Source organism: Dermacentor andersoni, chromosome 1 (assembly GCF_023375885.2).
Source record: "Dermacentor andersoni chromosome 1, qqDerAnde1_hic_scaffold, whole genome shotgun sequence".
NCBI lineage: Eukaryota > Metazoa > Arthropoda > Arachnida > Ixodida > Ixodidae > Dermacentor > Dermacentor andersoni.
Window position 1 is genome coordinate 183,954,529 of NC_092814.1, and position 17,455 is coordinate 183,971,983.

Below are 17,455 nucleotides of genomic sequence, written 5' to 3' on the forward strand. Positions count from 1 at the left end.
GGAGAAGCCTTTGCCCTGCAGTGGGCGTAACCAGGCTGATGGTGATGATGATAGTCATGTTTTGCCCCGTCCACTTCGAGTCGTGGTTGCCAGAAAGGAATCAGATCAGTGGCCCGGAAGGATAAGCACCCGGCGCTTGCGAATGTGTGCGCGGGGCTTCTGTCGGCTGTCACCATGGCGCGTACATGGGGGCAGCGGCAGAGGCGGCGGCCCCATATCAGCACTCGAGCGTGAGGGCCAAGGCTCTCGCTCGAAACGACATCCGATATACACGGGGACGGGGAGGGCGTCCAACTCGCGACGGCTGAACGCGTATATAGATAGGCGCACACAGCGGCAGGCTTGCTAGCATCCAGACATTCAGATATCGTGGCCAGCGGACGCGGGTGCGCCATCATGTCACCGCCGCTGCTACTCGTCCTGGCCTTCGCGTCGGCCGTTCTCGTGAGTTCGGCGCTGGCGAATCAGTACGGTCAGTATACACGCTCAGTAAAGCCCCTTCCCCTAAAGCTGTACATTCCCACGACGGACCAAAATCCGGCGGACGAGCATTACGTGGCTCAGTGGTGCCCAATCATGCCACACGCAGATAAGCTGCTGGAGGCGCGATTCGTTGTGGCTCAGCCACGTCATACTTGTTTGCGGAATTCGGTCCGTCGTGCGAGTCGAGCTTTAAAGCCGCCACGCCCAGTGAAAACAATTCGTCCGTGGGACACCTGCAGCTCGCTTCCAAATTTACACGCACAACTTCGGAGATGGGCATCTGTGTCGGGGATCTAATTTTGGATATTCTATCCAGGACATCGGCAACAAGACATTTTTCGACCTATATATGTGAATTGTCAATCACCCAGAATATTTTGGTCTTTCGGTTTCCTCGTGAGAGAAGTATGTTTTGTGATATGTTCAAATTATAACACAAAAGTTGTACGCCTCCAGCTTATGTTTTAGCTTTACATAGTTTATTTTCGAGTGCATTGTGTTTGAGAACTTTAATTAGATAAATATGACCCGCTACGGTTGCTTAGTAGCTTTGGCATGCGCTGCTAAGCACGAGGTAAAGGCATCGGATGCCGGCCGTGGCGGCCACATTTCGATGAGGACGAAATGCGAGAACGCCCGTGTACCGTCCATTGGGTGCACGTTAACAAACCTCAGGTGGTCAGAATTAATGCCGAGTCCCCCACTACGGCGTGCCTCATAATCAGATCTTAGTTTTGACACGTAAAACCCTAGGATATTTTTTTTAAGTTGAATATGCCAGCTGTGTCCCGTCGGAGAACATCAAATAAGAGGTCAGCCACTGGCACATCCGTGCTCGTGCATGTGAACATGACGGTACCTTATCTTGTGTTAGCGTTGTGCCCGCGACAGACGTATGCAAAACATTGTATACATCACTTAGCGATATCGTATCCATCTTGTACGCTAACGTACCACCCTCCACACAAAAGGAAAAAAAAACTGACTTTGGGTTCGGCGTATGCATACAGTCGCTTGCCCTACACTGGGTACGCTATCTTTACCACTTTATATTCATTCTTGACATTAAAAATGTCAGCAAGAGCATTGGATTCTCCGTTCGTGGAGATAAATGGCGCGAAATCTGACGTCCTGAGGGTACCCTCAGGTGTCCCTCAGGGGTCTGCGCTAGGTCCCATGTTATTTTTATGCCACATCAATGACATTGCAGTTTCCACCCCGCTCCATGTTACAGTCCGGCTATTCGTTGTTGATTACTTAATTTATTAAGTTATCTCAAAGCAAGAAGACCAGTTCGCAGTACATTCTGCATTGAACACTATTATTTATTTATTTATTTATTTACTTATTTATGTCAAGTACCTGCAGCGCCCGAAGGCATTATTGCAGGGGGGGGGGGGGGAATACACAGTGTTACATAAGCTCTATCACATACACAACTGATCAAACAAAAATAACACAATAGATAGGTTCACTCCGCTATAAATTCAACAGAAATACTCTGAACGGTGCTCCACTGCGACAATCAGCACTTTCCTGCGGTAGATGATTCCACTGTGATATTTTGTGTGGAAAAAATGAGTGCTGGAAGACGTTCGTTCTACAAATAATTTGTTACTTTGAAAGAGTGGTCCCTTCTGTGAGATAAGAAATGAGGAGGTAAAAGGTAAGTTTCTTTATCTATTTTAACTATACCGAAATAAATTTTAAAAACATTTCTAATCACATGTTTTGTCTGCATGTGCTTAATAATTTCCACCCCAAGCTATCCTTAAACGCAGTAATACTATAAGTAAAGTCATAATTACTACAGACAGAACGGGCTGCGCGGTTTTGTACATGCTCGAGCATATTAGACAGAGTTTTGGTTTGCGGGTCCCAGGCCATACAGACATACTCTAATATGGGCCTTACGTTCGAAAAGTAAAGTAGTTGTTTAATTTTGGGAGGAGCTAACCGGAAGTTGCGTTTAACAAAATTTAGGATTCTACAGGCTTTCGCTGTAACATATTCAACGTGCTTAGTCCAAGTTAAATTCGATGAGAAATAAACAACAAGATACTTAAACTCAGTTACTCGCGATAGCTGGACATTGTCTAATGTATAATGAAACAGGTATGGATCTTGTTTACGTGTAAAGGAGACGTATACGTTTGCCACTTAACACACCAGCGTGTTATACAGTCCAAATTGCGTTGCAACTACTCGTGGTCAGTGGAAGACCTAATGCAGTGATAAATCACGCAATCATCCGCATACAGACGCACTTTGCATGACACAACCTGAGCAATATCATTGATGTATTCCAAAAATAGCAATGACCCCAAAATAGATCCCTGGGGAACTACCGAAGTAACAGCAATATAATCAGATTGTGAACCATTAATTACAACACGTTGCATGCGTTTTTCTAGATAACACTTAATCCAATCAAGCAATGAAGGAGAGATACCGAGGGATGACAGCTTATGTAACAGCAAAACATGGGGAACAGAATCAAATGCCTTTTTGAAATCTAGAAATATACAGTCGGTCTGTACACCGAGATCGAATGAATGAAAAAGATCTTGGCTGAATTCTAGGAGCTGTGTCGAACAAGAAGGATCAGACCTAAAACCATGCTGATATTCGCTACAAAAGTTATTGTTTTCTAGATGTTTTATTATGGCACTGTACACTATGTGCTCCAGTGTTTTACTACACACACTCGTTAGAGAAATTGGCCTGTAGTTGGAGACAATATTTTTTGGGCCACCTTTATGGATTGGTACCACGCTTGCAACTTTCCACGCCTTACGTAAACAAGACGTACTTAACAATTCTCAAATATAATAACCAGATAGTGGGCGATTATGTCAGAACAAGCCTTTAACACATAAGAAGGTATACCATCAAGACCACTTGCAGAAGAAGCATTTATATTGTCAAGTAACTTAAGTATACCGCCGTGTGTCACGACCAGCCCCGGCGTAGGTTCGAACACATTGTCGGGAATATGCGGTAATTCATTATGACAGGGAGTTGTGAAAGACTGGAAATAAACATTGAAGCAAGAAGCTTTATAGAAGTCATCAGCAAGAAGTACACTGCCGTTTTTTAAGCTTGGGATGCCAACTGATTCTTTGCTAATTGTTTTTAAACACTTCCACATTCCTTTCGGGTTATTTGGTAACTTTGGGCCCAATGCTAAGAAGTATTTTTCCTTAGCAACCTTGTTGTTTTACTTTTAGATATTTTCCAAGGGATTTTAGCATTACAAATACAGAAGGGTTACGCTGCTTTATATAAGCATTCAGAATACGATGCCTCTTATTAATCATTCGCTTGACCTCCTGAGAAACCCAAGGGTTATCACTTCGTTTTTTTCTTTCTTGCAGAAATATGTTTGCATGGAACACGTGTGTCAACCAACTGCCTTAGTGTGGATTAAAATGTATCCCATAGGGTACTGCAATCTGCGGACTCAGCTAAGTGACTGAATTTCTGCAGGAATATGGCAAGATCATTAGATAATGAAACATAATTGCCTTTCTAAAAAAAATATACCTTCCTTGGGTATATACACATCACACGTATATGCATGTACACATCAGAAGGGGACGATCTGAACTTGCGCCACAATGCAGTCATGGTCACTAATACCGGGAATTACCGCGTTGTGAGACATAAGCAATGGCTGGTTTAATAAAGCAGATCTAAGACAGAAGAGCTATTCGGACCCACCTAGCAGGTTGAGTAACAAACTGATAAATATCATTGGTAACTATTGCCTCGCGGAATGCTACAGACAGAGCAGAAGAATTAACAAGGGCAGGCTTATTGTGGACCCGCCTCGTCAGGCATATTTAAATCACCGCCAATGAGATAGTCATGATTTAGTGTAGAAAGAAACACGGAGAGGGCTGTGAAGGTCTCAGGCGATGTGGAAGCGGGGGAACGGTAAAAGGAGCCAACTGTCAGCAACTGCCCAGTTTGAAATCGGATATTGCACCAAACTGACTCGGGACAATCAGTTGGGATTAACACGGGAGACGACTGCAAGCACGAGTCAACAAGTAGAAAGACTCCACCGCCATGCGCATTGCGATCGGAACGGTAAACGTGAAAACCAGGCAGAAAAACATCGAAACTACCAACAGATTCGTCGAGCCCAGACTCCGAACCCAGCGTAGTGTTGTGAATATTGGTCGGTAAATCTGTTGCACTACGTCCTGTAATCCACACAGCCGCTAGACGATTGTGTTACGGTGGTTGTTGGTTTCTAGTTGACTGAACTAAAATGTTTGTACTTGTGGCTGTGCGCACTTGTTGAATTGTATTGTTTGCATTCACCCTGTAATCGCATTATGGCTTGCAGTATTAATTAATTAATTAATTAATTATTTATTAATTAATTAATCGATTCGGTTATTTATAGCGAATGATATTAAGGCATTGTCGTAGACAAATGGTTTTTCGCATGTACAGTTCAAAAATCAATGACGCAACGCGTCTGCAGCATACGCAAGAACGTGCGGGGATGTCTGCAGGATGCGGAAAGCATCAGAGTCTCTAAATAAGTATGAAACAAGCTATCGCGCGGAAACTGTGGCCAAACGATAGAGCAAGAGACGTATACGCTGTGTGTATACAGCACATGCCACTGCACATATATTAGCAGTGGTCATCCACTTCGGTCACTGCAGACGCACATCAGCAGGTCCTTTTTGTCGTTTTGACACGAGCTCTCACGTTCGCCAAAGTGCATGGTCAGCTTGAATCCGGAAAGGCTGGCCACTGTACACTGTCCACGCAGCTGCCCCATGCTCAATTGCGATGGAAAAAGCTCGTATAGCGACTATATGCATATATACACAACCCTTTGTATTTATAAGGCGCAATCAAATGAAACTTGTTCGTTACAACAGTTGACACAACGCACCAATGTTTTAAAGCGAAGCTTTCTTTGCAAACTGACCGTGGCCGCTGGATGTCGCTGCTGTCTTGCTGAATAGCTCAAGTTCAAGTTTATTCTTCTTCTAGTACAGACTAGAAACGTCCTCCCGGGCTAAAAGCTGCCGTCAGCAGCTTGACTGGACCCAGGAGACGTTATACATGGCAGCGCGATAACAGTAACCTTTTTGGTACAAAAAAAAAAAACTTAAGCAGAAATTTACTAAACATAAACTAAACATAAATTTGAAAACTCAGATACATGCTTATGACAGGATATGTAAGAATCAACAAGACATTTTTGTACAAATAAAACAAAAAGGCAAAAAAGAAAACATGGTCATTTATATGCATCGTTATACATGAATATATATGTTATAGGTTAACGAAATACATCTTCAACTCTTTACGAGAGAATTTATTAGCGTGAACATGATTATTTAGAATTTTCGGCAAATTGTGTTTAATAGATTGTAACTTATAGTCGGTGCGAAAGCGCGGTACAAGCCAAGGTTCAGAGTTTCTGAGATGCACAGGTATGTCATGGTGATGCAAGGTCGCTAGCGATGTAAGAAAATCTCTCCATTCTTTCCTTGCAAAATAAAATATTTGTAAAAGACGATATTCGTAGTATCGATCAACCCATATGATTTGGTATGTTTGTGACAATGTTTTTGTTGTTGATCGGGCTTCAATATTAGCAATATGTCGGAAAAGCGCCTTTTGTAATGTAACTATATTATTTATGTTAGTTCGTGTTGTGGTTGCCCATACTAAACTGCAATAATTAAATTGCGAGGTGAACAATGCATGATAAATTTGTAGCTTGGCTTTTGTCGGCATGTAAGCTCTACAGCGAGATAGTACACTGGCGACTGCAGAAAACTTCGGCGACTGCAGAAAACTTGTTTCGAAGGTTACTAAAATGAGCATCCCAACTCAAATGACATGAAAATATTACTCCAAGGATTTTGTGTTCATTAACTAGTTCTATGTGTTTGCCTAAATAAGTGATCGAATGTTCCAACTGAAAAGGTTTGTTTCTGGCTCTGAAAAGAATAGCTTTCGTTTTAGTGGGGTTAATTCTGATCACATTTGAATGTGACCAATCAGATAGTTTCATTAGCAATGCATTACACCTGATAATTAGTTCGTTTGCGTCTTTTCCACAGAAGAGTATAGTGCTATCATCCCCATATATAAAGAAATCAACTGTAGGATCTATATTTACTAAGTCATTAATATATAAGTCAAATAATAGTGGGCCCAAAACACTCCCTTGCGGCACTCCATTTTTAAGTGTTAAGAAAGAAGATAGGATGTTGTTAATACATACACACTGAGTTCTATTTCTGAGATATGATTCCATTAAAGTGAGTGGATGTCCGCGTACTCCATATATTGATAGTTTATATTTAAGAATGTCATGACTGATGCAATCAAATGCCTTGCTAAAATCAATGAAGAGCCCGAGGGCGAATTCTCCGTTGTCTATGCTTTGCACAATACTTTCTTTCAAGGATAAAAGGGCGGCTTCCGTAGATATACCTTTTCTAAAACCAAACTGTGAGTTTGTTACTGCATCATGTCTGTCTAGAAACATTGTTAGGCGCGTAGCAATAATTTTTTCTAGCACTTTGGAAAAAATGGGTAGGACAGATATTGGTCTATAATTTGAAACATTATTTATATCACCATGTTTGTATAGCACAGATACTTTAGCTCGTTTCATGCCATCTGGGAAAGTCGCCGATTCTATTGCTAAATTGAATATATGGACCAACGTGCGGATAAATGGTAAGTGATGCAAGACATATTTTATTGGCTTAATTTGTAAATTGTCAATATCCAATGCATTGCTGTTATTAAGATTTTTTATTGTTGTAAACACCTCATGTTCGTCAGTTGGCTCCATAAATATAGTTTCTGAAACACATTTATCTAGTGAATACATGACTTGGGAGTCATGGGTGTGCGTGACGCTTGCATTCACAAAATGAGTATTGAAATGGTCTGCCAGTGCTTTACCGATCAATTCGCAATTTGCGTAGCTTATCGACTTGGGTACGCTACTTTTAGTTTGAAGATCTAAAACGTTATTTATTATTTTCCAAACCGCATCCGGACGTTTCTTGTTGATTTCAAAAAACAGACGTTGATAGTAATCTATTTTTGCCTGCCTTAGTATTTTATTCAGTTTATTTCTTTCGGTGTTGAAGTCCTCAAGTTTAATTTCTGATCTGGAGTGCAAGAACGCTTGATAAAGGCGGTTATTTTTTATCATTTTGATGTGTTCACTCATAATCCACAGTTTTCGTATCGTTTTTGATTTCCTAACTTGCTTGAATGGGAAATGCGCAGTGTAGATGCGCACAAATAGTTCAAGAAACTTGTTATACGCTTCGTTAACATTTTTTTCTCTTAACACGGAATCCCAGTTTTGCGTACCTACAGCTAGACTGAATAAATCCAGTGCTTCGTTAGAAATGTGTTGGTAGGTAAGTAATCCAATGTTTTGTTTGATACTGTTATCTAGTGCGTACACTATAAAGACTGGACAGTGATCACTAATATCATTAGAAAGTGTACCCGCGGTGCAGACTGAGGTTTCTATATTTGTAATAAGAAGGTCGAGGGCAGATGAGGTAGATTGAGTAACCCTCGTTGGTGTAGTGATCAGATTGGTAAAGCCAAATGATAGTAGTAGATTGTTTAAATCCTGCACATGCTTATGTTTATCTAAAATATTTATGTTGAAGTCGCCTCCACAGACAAAATGAACAGAACTCCAGAAGCTTACCAAAACAACCAATGAAATTCTCAATACTTCCACTCGGAGGGCGGTATGTTACTGATAAGACCCTTTTCTTGTCCTTGACAGTTAACATCTCGCAGTCAAGACTTATGAATGTAAATTCTGGCATCAGTTCGTAATGGTAATTATTTTTAGTATAAAGGGCAACGCCACCCCCTCGCCTATTCTGACGGTTTAAGTAAAAAGAAGTATATCCATCCAGGCCGACGACATCGTAGCTATTTTGAAACCAAGTTTCAGAAATCATGATGACGTCGAACTGGAAAGAAAATTGGTTGAGAAGACAAGAGATACTGTCACTTTTGTGAATAGCGGAACGGGAATTAAAATGCAAAACAGAGATAAGCTTGGTATCTTGTAGATGAACGTTTTGTGGTAGCGCAAATTCAAAATATTCCATTTTGAACAGAAAGTACAAGATTTAACACAACACTTAGCATATCTTCGAAAGGTCTTCGTGATGCTGTATTCTTACAATGGGTGTGTCGTCAGACTGCCTCGCGAATATCCTGCCATTATACGACCAGACGGACTTCCATCCATGGTCACGTTTTCTACCGATAGCGATTCCAAGTAGTTGCTTTAGGGTAGGGCATAGGCGCTCGTTCACATAAATTTTGTGAGTGTTATCATTTCCAATATCCTTGTTAGAAAGACGTGCCCTCTTTGCCTTGTTAAGCACAGCATCGCGCTTGGTCCTGGATTTAAACTGCACAATGATATTCGATTTTTCTGGGTCTCGGGTGGGTACACGGTGACATATTTCAATGTCAGTGTCGACAATTTCTTCTTTGACAACTTTCCCGATCATCTGAACGGTGTCCAGCACATTCTCATTATCTTTTTTTTACGACGCCTTGTATTTAGAGATTTTTGTTTCTCGAGTACTGCTCCGAGTGCACAAAGCGTTTTTCAAGTTCTCGGGCCCTGCGTTCGAGGGCGTTGCATCTTTCTTGAAGCACTATATTTTCATTTTCTAGTTTTCGTCTTGCAGTTTCTTCAGCATTCAGTCTTGTCTTCAGTTCTTCAACTGAGGCGTGACCAAACTCAATGCTCTGAATTCGATTTTTGTGCTCTATTTTCATTTCTCGAATCTCATTGCGCATGTCCCTTTCCAATGCCTCACGATACTGCTTTAGTTGATCCCTAAATTCCTGTTTCAGTTGAGTGAGCTCAGCTTTCATTTCCTCTTTTAGTTTAGCTATTTCCTTAGCCATACCTTATCAACACAAAATATGCACTTCACAAAGCAAAGAACAAAGCAAAGAAAAGCAAAGAAAACAAAGCAAAGAAACCCGGCAGCAGCGACGGTAAATTGTATGCAATAGTATTAGTACAATAGTATCTTAAAGCACCAACCTGCGGCAAAAAATGCAGACAGGCGTTCAGCGTTGCAGTAGATGCGTCGTCGCTGCTGCCAAGTGAATCGAACTCCCGCGAAGCACTCGTTTATGAAGCTTTGGCGCTATGACGTCGCCGCCGATGCCGCAGTTGATTGGCTCAGCTAATAGTCGTGCTTTACCAGGAAAATCGCTGCCGTGTCCGCCACGTCACGTCACGCCACGCTCCGGACACGCTTGCAGAACGAACTGGTGGGGGGCACAACTTGCAGCTTCTGGGACCGGGGAATCTGCGGCAAAAAATGCAGACAGGCGATCAGCGTTGTAGTAGATGCGTCGTCGCTGCTGCCAATCGCTGCTGCCATTAAAAAAAATTGAATTACGCACCTTATGCCGAGATCGATCCTCGGTACCCCCTGCACAGCTGCCCGATGCTCCAACCATTAGGCCATCGTCTCACGTATGCTTCTAGTGCGCAAGAGCACATGCGCGCGCGCCAGTTTCCTTTACGTCAAAGACGCAGGAATTTAATGGGCAAACTTATGACACGTATTTAATCGCTTCCCCAAAGCTTCGGGTCACATAGATTCCATGATGCGCGTTGCATCTGCATAATTTGTTTTTTAAGGAAGCTGAAACTCGGCGGCCACGCGTGCGCGCGGAGAGGCCGATTCCAGCAATAACTTTGGCGCAGCGCTTCGCTTTTTAATCCTGTAGATGCCAGCCGAAATTCGCGCTTACACACACCTTTGTTCTTGTTTCTGTTAAGCACGAGGTCGCGGGATCAAATCCCGGCCACGGCGTCCGCATTTCAATGGAGGCGAAATGCAAAAAAAAAACGCTCGTGTGCTTAGATTTAGGTGCACGTCAAAGAACCCCAAATGGTCTAATTAATCCGTAGCTCTCCACTACGGCGTCTCTCATAACCCCATAGTTGTTTTGGGACGTTAAAATCAATCAATCAATCAATACACGTACGCACGTAGGGGTTCCCGTTGACTGCTTGGCATTGTAACGCATGAAACATTACTAGTAAGCCACCTGCTGGCGCACGAGTTACTGGGAGCAAATGCCACGACGCGTTGCGAAAGCCGAGTTCAGCACGCGGCGTGCGCACCGCACTCTGCTTTCACATATAGTAAGTAAGTACGCGTTATTTTCTACAAAACAAAATACAGTATTGCGAAGGGAAAGTGGGGTGAAAGCTGCTTGTGGCAGCTCGATCAACCCCAAATATCTTCTTTAACACAAACCGATGTTTTGGTGGCGCAATCGCCTGCAAAGTTATCATCACAGAAGCGGGCTTCTCCGCACAATGTTCTCTAATGTGGAGAAGCCAGCTCCGAAGAAAGCGTTAGTGTGCGCCGTGCACGCATGCACGGGCCAGCCCTGATTCGTGCTTCGTAAGCACGTACACGACGCAGACTGTGTCCTTGCTAAACTGCTGCCGTTGAGCAGTAATGCTGAACGCGTATCGACAGATGCGAGTTCCTGCATGCCGCAGGACTGGACGAGCGGCTTTGGTATACAGGGTGATCGTTTTTAAGTTTTATGGAATTTGTAGACATCGCCTGTGGCAGGTAGCATGATTCTTGTCCTTGAGCTGAATTATTCGAAGAGGCAGACAGTGCTTGCACGATAAATCGAAACACGTGTTCAACTGGTTAACAAAAATTTACTTATAATTACTTTACGGCACGTATTGCGATTTACGAAATTGTAGCCGGGGAGTTTGCAAGACGTATCCACTTGAAATGAATTTTCAGGGTGCAATCAGTTTCTAGATATTATTTCCTAAAGTGTGGAACGAAATACATGGGCGTTCCAGTTGCTTTTTTGCTCCAGCGCATAAAATAGCATTTTGTTAAAAAAGTAAGCGGAACAACATTGCATTTTTACGGCAAGTTTGAGGGCGCATATCTCCAAACTGGCATTATTTTGGAAATTTATTTCAAGTGGATACGCCTTGCAAACTCACGGGCTACAATTTGTAAATTGCAATAAGTGCCGCAAAGTAATTAATTCAATATATAATTAGCGTATCTTGTTAATTAGTTGGACATGTGTTTCGATTTCTCGTGCAAGTACTGTCCGCCTCTCTGAATCATCCAGTTCAAGGACTTGAATATGTTATCTGCGACAGGTTATATTCAAAAATTCCATAAAACTTAAAAATGATCACCCTGTGTAGGGCCATATAAATACGCGTTCACTCGTTCTCTTCTCGTCATCATTCATCCCCATACTTTCACTCCTCCTTCCCTCTTCCCCAATGCAGAGGAGCCAGCTGGAGCGCACCAGCTCAGGCCGACCACTCTGCCTTTCCTGTGAATAAAACCTAGCTCCCTCTCTCTCGTATTAATAGATCCAAACGAATTAGAGGGTGGATCTTCACGGTATTTTTGTTAAACACATGCACACAGTTTGGGGAGCAGACCCGCTCGCCGGCGACGCGTCGCAGTTAGACGAAGTGGTACCCGAGCCGGGCGCAGAGGATCCGGCGAACAAGACGGTGATCTGGCCCAGCGACAGCCGCTGGTGCCAGTGCGTCGGCAACGAGTGCGGCTGCTGCTTCAACATGTCAGCGCCACGCTTCGGCATCAAGAACAAAGGTAGTCACTCCCTTCACGAGGTTTAATGGAGCGGAGGCAGTCTATTGCAGTTAATGGAGCGCAGCTTGAGAATGCATGATAGTAAAGAACACGGTGCCGCATAGTGTCGAAGCATCTTTTCTAGACCTGTGTCTGAATCCGCCTGGCCTTCCCAGCACGTGGTCACGTTTGTTGTTGGCCTTGCGAGGCCGCAACATTACTCATTGTGCAGTGCTGGTATGTCCTTCTCAAGTGCGCCCAAGCCAGTCAACGCGCCGTTACAGCTCGAATCAAGACCGTGATGAGGGCCTTAATTGTACTACATCCTCAGCACTCCAATGCTCTAAAAGATAAGAAGAACTCCTCGGACTCTGACTTGACAGAAGCCCAGTGGCGTACAGCCGAGGAGCAGCTCTCCTCGCGCGCGCAGGGGCTTGGAAATTTTAGTCGTACACTGCATACCTGTTGGAAGGGACGCTGGTGATATGGCTTTGTTTTTGCACTCGCACGTGAAGCTTCGCTCGAACTAGACCTTCAGCAATGAAGCGCCCGATAAGAGCTAAACAATACAGCACCTAGCTCTTGAAAGTGCCGTATCACTGTAAACTAGTACAATGATACACAAAATAATTGGCGGTTTTTTCTGCTTTGTTGTATGGCGCGCGGTCTTGTAGGCCGCGCATACATGTGGCATCGTGCGGCCAGGACGCAGATGGGAAACAAATGCCCAGCATAAAAGTGATCACAACAATTACCGCGTTAAGGTCACTTCAGTTCGAGCCCACAAAAAATGTAGGAATTTCTTTCTGTACGCTACTTGATGCTTAAACTATCCTCGCGTTTTGTCAACTGCGTTGCCGGTTCCGATTCACTTCACCTGCCCGTAGTTCAAACTCGGTTAGAGGGGTTTAGTAGCACTTGTATTGCTTTGCAGCCTGCAGCAACCTGACGTACTACCCCGACCAGTACGCTTTGGGCTTCAGCATCTCCATCGATGACATCGTTGTCCTCAACCGAACCGTGTCAGGTAAGCAGTGGAAGATAATACGCCTGTTGATACTAATGGCCGACACCTCATCGACCCGCAGAACGCCAGTTCAGCCAGGCTGTTTTTGTCTAGTGCAGCCCACGTGTTACCACTGGCGCAAAATCCGGCGTCATTCGAAGGAAACCTTTGGCATCCGTTTGCAGCGCTCCTCGCATGACACACCAGTCAGAACTTTGCCCACCTGCTGTCTCTCGGTTCAACATAGCGCGCGCGCAATGTTGGACTAAAGTTTTATTTGCTCTGCAACGCACTGGAGAGCTCTTGACAAAGTGACACGCTCAGTACCATGGAGGAAGGAAACTCAGGAGAGGCCCTTACGTCACTGTTTGTGAAGCTAAGTGAAGCCAAAAGTTTTCGTTGCTCATGGCGTTGCTCCGCCTATCTCGCCAGCTCTCCTCTCTTGTTTACATTTTTCGCGAAACCATGCCCCGCTGCCCGCAACCGGGCTGCTCGGACGCGCGCGCTCCGCAGCAGTACTACACAATCGCTATGTCTCATTGCATGTTGCCGAAGTAATCTTGAAAGAAGTTCATAAGGAACTTCGCAAATTGGGCTGTGAGGTCGAATCGGCTGCTTTTACCGGCTTTTATGAAAATAAATATGCCTTATAAGGCCAGCCAACTGAATTGTTCTCATCAACCGCAGGTACCGGCCGCTACCCAGTTCTTGCGTGTTTTTTAAAAAATGTCACCTTTATCGCTGCCTTCTACTTGCATTTCTCTCCTTGGGCTTCCTGAGGCTCTCAGACGGTCTTGCGAGCTAGGCGTCTGACGATACGAAAAAAATGTACGCATTCTCACTGCACTGCAAGGACGCACTGGAGACACGTACGACACACCGACCCATTTGCGATCCATTTGGAGTTTATGAACACAAACACATATTCTCGCTGTGGCTTGGGAGGCAGAATGTCATTTGTGACTCCGCGTTTAGATTCATTGACTGCGGCCTGAGGTGCCTTCTTCCCACGGTGAGTGAAGCTTCACGGAACCAAAGTTTTGCGATAGCCGGCGCACGGTGCAGAACACTACGCGCGTAGAACCGGCCTACGTGCGACCGTGGAACAGCCGTTTGATGTGTTCGCGGGCGTACGTTCTGTAGAGCCTTGCTCACTCTTGCAGCGCATCCGCTAACCTTCACTTCCCTGCGCTTCTCGCGCGCACAGATAAGATACGCCTGCGGTAGGGAGGATTCGTTCCTTAAGTCAAATCAGCCGCTTCTTTCCCATCTTCCAGGATGAAGCGTCGGCTGGCCGGCGCACGGTACCGAGGGCAGCAAAATGCACATATTCTGCGTAACGCTCTATCAGCGCGTGTATTGAAGTACACTTGTGCAGGTGTGCTTCAACCTCGAACGCGTTCTGCTTAAAAGACTTCGTGCTGTCGCGAGTACTGCGAGAAACAAGCAACAGTTAAGTAACATGTGTTTTAATATGCACAAAAGCAAGTTGTTAATGAACACGAATGTTCTAAAACAAGGACTATGCATTCTTGCATATCGTACGTTCTACGTGCCGCAAATGCACCATGTGCTGTAAAAAGCCGGAATCACTGACCTGCAAGGCGTTCATCGTACAGATTCTGAAACGCATCGGTTTCGGCCTGCGATGGCACGTTAGCATGATTCCGCCAATGAGGGCAAAATTTCCCGCGGTATTCCTTCGTCCGTTGCCATTGCCGTGGCGCAGTACAGTGCGTACAGCGTTGCACGCGCGTTCATTTCACGACCTTTAGTTCCTCCTGTCCCACCTGGCCACAGCAACATCCGGGAGAGCACGGTTCAGATAACACAGCGCAACAAAACACGGAGACCAACGCAAACCTGCCCACATGGCGCCTTTGCCACAGAACGAAACCTACGGAGCAACACGTGTGAGCGCAAACAACCATAACAGAGCCGCCACTGTGGCCCGAAAGGCGTGGCCGCTACAACAAAAGAAAAAAGAAACAGCAAAAAAAAAAGGAGAACGTACTACATCATTCCCTCCACACTTTTCTCCTAGTGCGCGGACGGGGTAGGGCGTCTCCTAGTTTTCTTTCTCAGTACCATTAACAATCGTGCCAAGAAAAAAATCGCTGACAGACATTTTCCGAACACAGGAGCCATGATATAAACTTTACTTTCTTCGCCGCTATATGCCGGGTGCGGAACCTAGAACACGGAGTACGCACGCGCTGGTTGCACGCATATGCACCTGCATGCCTAGGGAAATTCTCAAACTGAATTGCATTTGGACCCTCCATTTCAGGTGAAGCGTACACGTGTCGACCGCAGGCCTCCGTGCAGAGGCAGTCAATTGTCACATAAATAGTACAGCTTTTTTCGCCATTGGAACTCTTGTCGAGCGTTACGAACCAGTGCAGAGAGTTCGCCGCTCAATTTCAAGCTGCGCGCGCGCGCCTGTGGTCTGCGAATTATATTTTACAGCTCCCGTATTTTCTTTTTTCAACATTCGCAACGGGATTCGCACTGCGAGCCGCTCACTCACGCGCGTGAATGTCGCGCCACGCAGGCCGCGATCCGCCGCCCATCTGCTGGCCCGAGCAGATCGCGCAGCTGTGCGTCCGCTTCTACAACATGACCTACCACCGAGCTGAGGTGGACGGCTGCGTGAGGCTCGAGGGCGTCGTCGCACACGAGGTCATCGTCAGCTACAACGTGGGCTGCTATGTGCTCGACAACGATGCCGTGACGACGCGCATCGCGGGGCTTCGCAGGTTGCTCATCGACGCGATCCGCCGCCGTAGGCGCCCGGACCTCTGGCCAGAGGGCGCCGACGAAATCGACGACAGTAGGGAGAGATGATGTGCTCTTCCCTGGTCTCCCACCCCTTCTCTAGCATAAGCACTTGTCCACGCGAGGTAAATGTGGTGCATTTTGCATCGGCCGGTCCGCAAATTTGAACGACTGCGTGCCTAAAGTGTCATCAGCATTTCAATGCGGGAATAACGCGGAAGGCAGAAAAAAAGAAAAAAAGACGACTACACATTATGTCAGTGCGTCGAGACAGAACTAACGAATGCCCGTCGTAACTCATATGGATGTACAAAGGCAATTTAAAAACATTTTCCCCGTTCTAACTGAACCGCCTCGCGCTCAAACATACCGCATAATATTCTCTAATTGTGGTAGGCTTTGCCCGACACTACGCTTGACGATGAGGTTGGTGTGCTCCTACCGAAACAAATATACGGGTGCGTCGTAGCCTGAGGCCCAGAGTATCGCGCGGTCAGCGTACAATCAGCAAATGAATAAAAATTTATCACGGAGCATGATGGAATTATGCTCATTGTTTGGTACAAGGGGTAGAGCTAGATCCTTGCAAGGATGCCTGTTCATTGGGCGAAATGCCACAGCAGGAACCGACTAGCGTTGGCAGTGCTGTGGTCCAGCGTTTGGCATTTATTTGCGTCTTGCTGTTCCGTATATATAGCTAGCGCGATATGTATGGGCTCGCCCCAGAGAGTCGCCTACAAGTACAGCTCTTGCCTTGTGCGCGCTCCATATTAAAGAAGAAGAAAGAAAAAAAGTTGTCGGTTATGTTCTTCTCTGCGCCGTAGTTCGCAGCCGAGCAGCATATACGCTGCTCTGTCTGGGTGCCTCGACCACCACGGTGCCCTTGGCGGAATTAAGTGTCCGCGGAAAAGCGCGCAGTAAAGCGTGCCGATTCACGTAGTCAACAGACAGCAACACGATTCAGCAAAGCATTTGACCACGATTAATAACATGTTTGGTGTCAAGGCGGGCCATGGGTGTGACTTCCACGGAAACCGACCAAAATAAGAGCACGAATGGTTTCCTCTCTCCCCGGCCAGCTCTGCAATGCTGGGCCGATGCGAGATGCGTCCAACTACCCGCTGTCAGCTTCTGTGTCGCGCAATAATGCTTGTGTACAATTAACAAACAATGCATATTCGCCAGAGGAAGCAGGCTGCAAGGCAGGTCTCGAGTGCATATAGACTATTTTACGGAAGAATTTGAGTGCCACCATCTTGGATTGTTAAGGCTGCCGTTTTCTGTCAATAACAATTAAGCAGATGTAGGACATATTACAGTCGATTCGTGTGCATGAAAGTGTTTCGTGCAGACGCGTTGATTATGATTTTTGCAAAGGGGAGCGCAGAAGCGTTTCGGAAAAATGAGACGTGGTCAGGAAAGACGCTCACTTGCAACTAAGTATATTTTCAGAGACAAACTACTAGGAACGTTATTGCGCATGCGCTGCTATCGAAGATTTTCTTTTTTT

The 17,455-nt window shown here is 45.3% G+C and overlaps 1 protein-coding gene across 1 annotated transcript; it reads left to right on the forward strand.

Moving 5' to 3' along the window:
- The first annotated feature begins 317 nt into the window (after positions 1–317).
- Positions 318–16,738, forward strand: LOC126547278 (uncharacterized). The gene is made up of 4 exons (XM_050195245.3): positions 318–472; positions 11,994–12,182; positions 13,096–13,188; positions 15,722–16,738. Exons 1-4 carry the CDS (start codon positions 397–399, stop codon positions 16,012–16,014), a joined length of 651 nt encoding a protein of 216 aa, XP_050051202.1. The 5' UTR covers positions 318–396; the 3' UTR covers positions 16,015–16,738.
- The last annotated feature ends 717 nt before the right edge of the window (positions 16,739–17,455 follow it).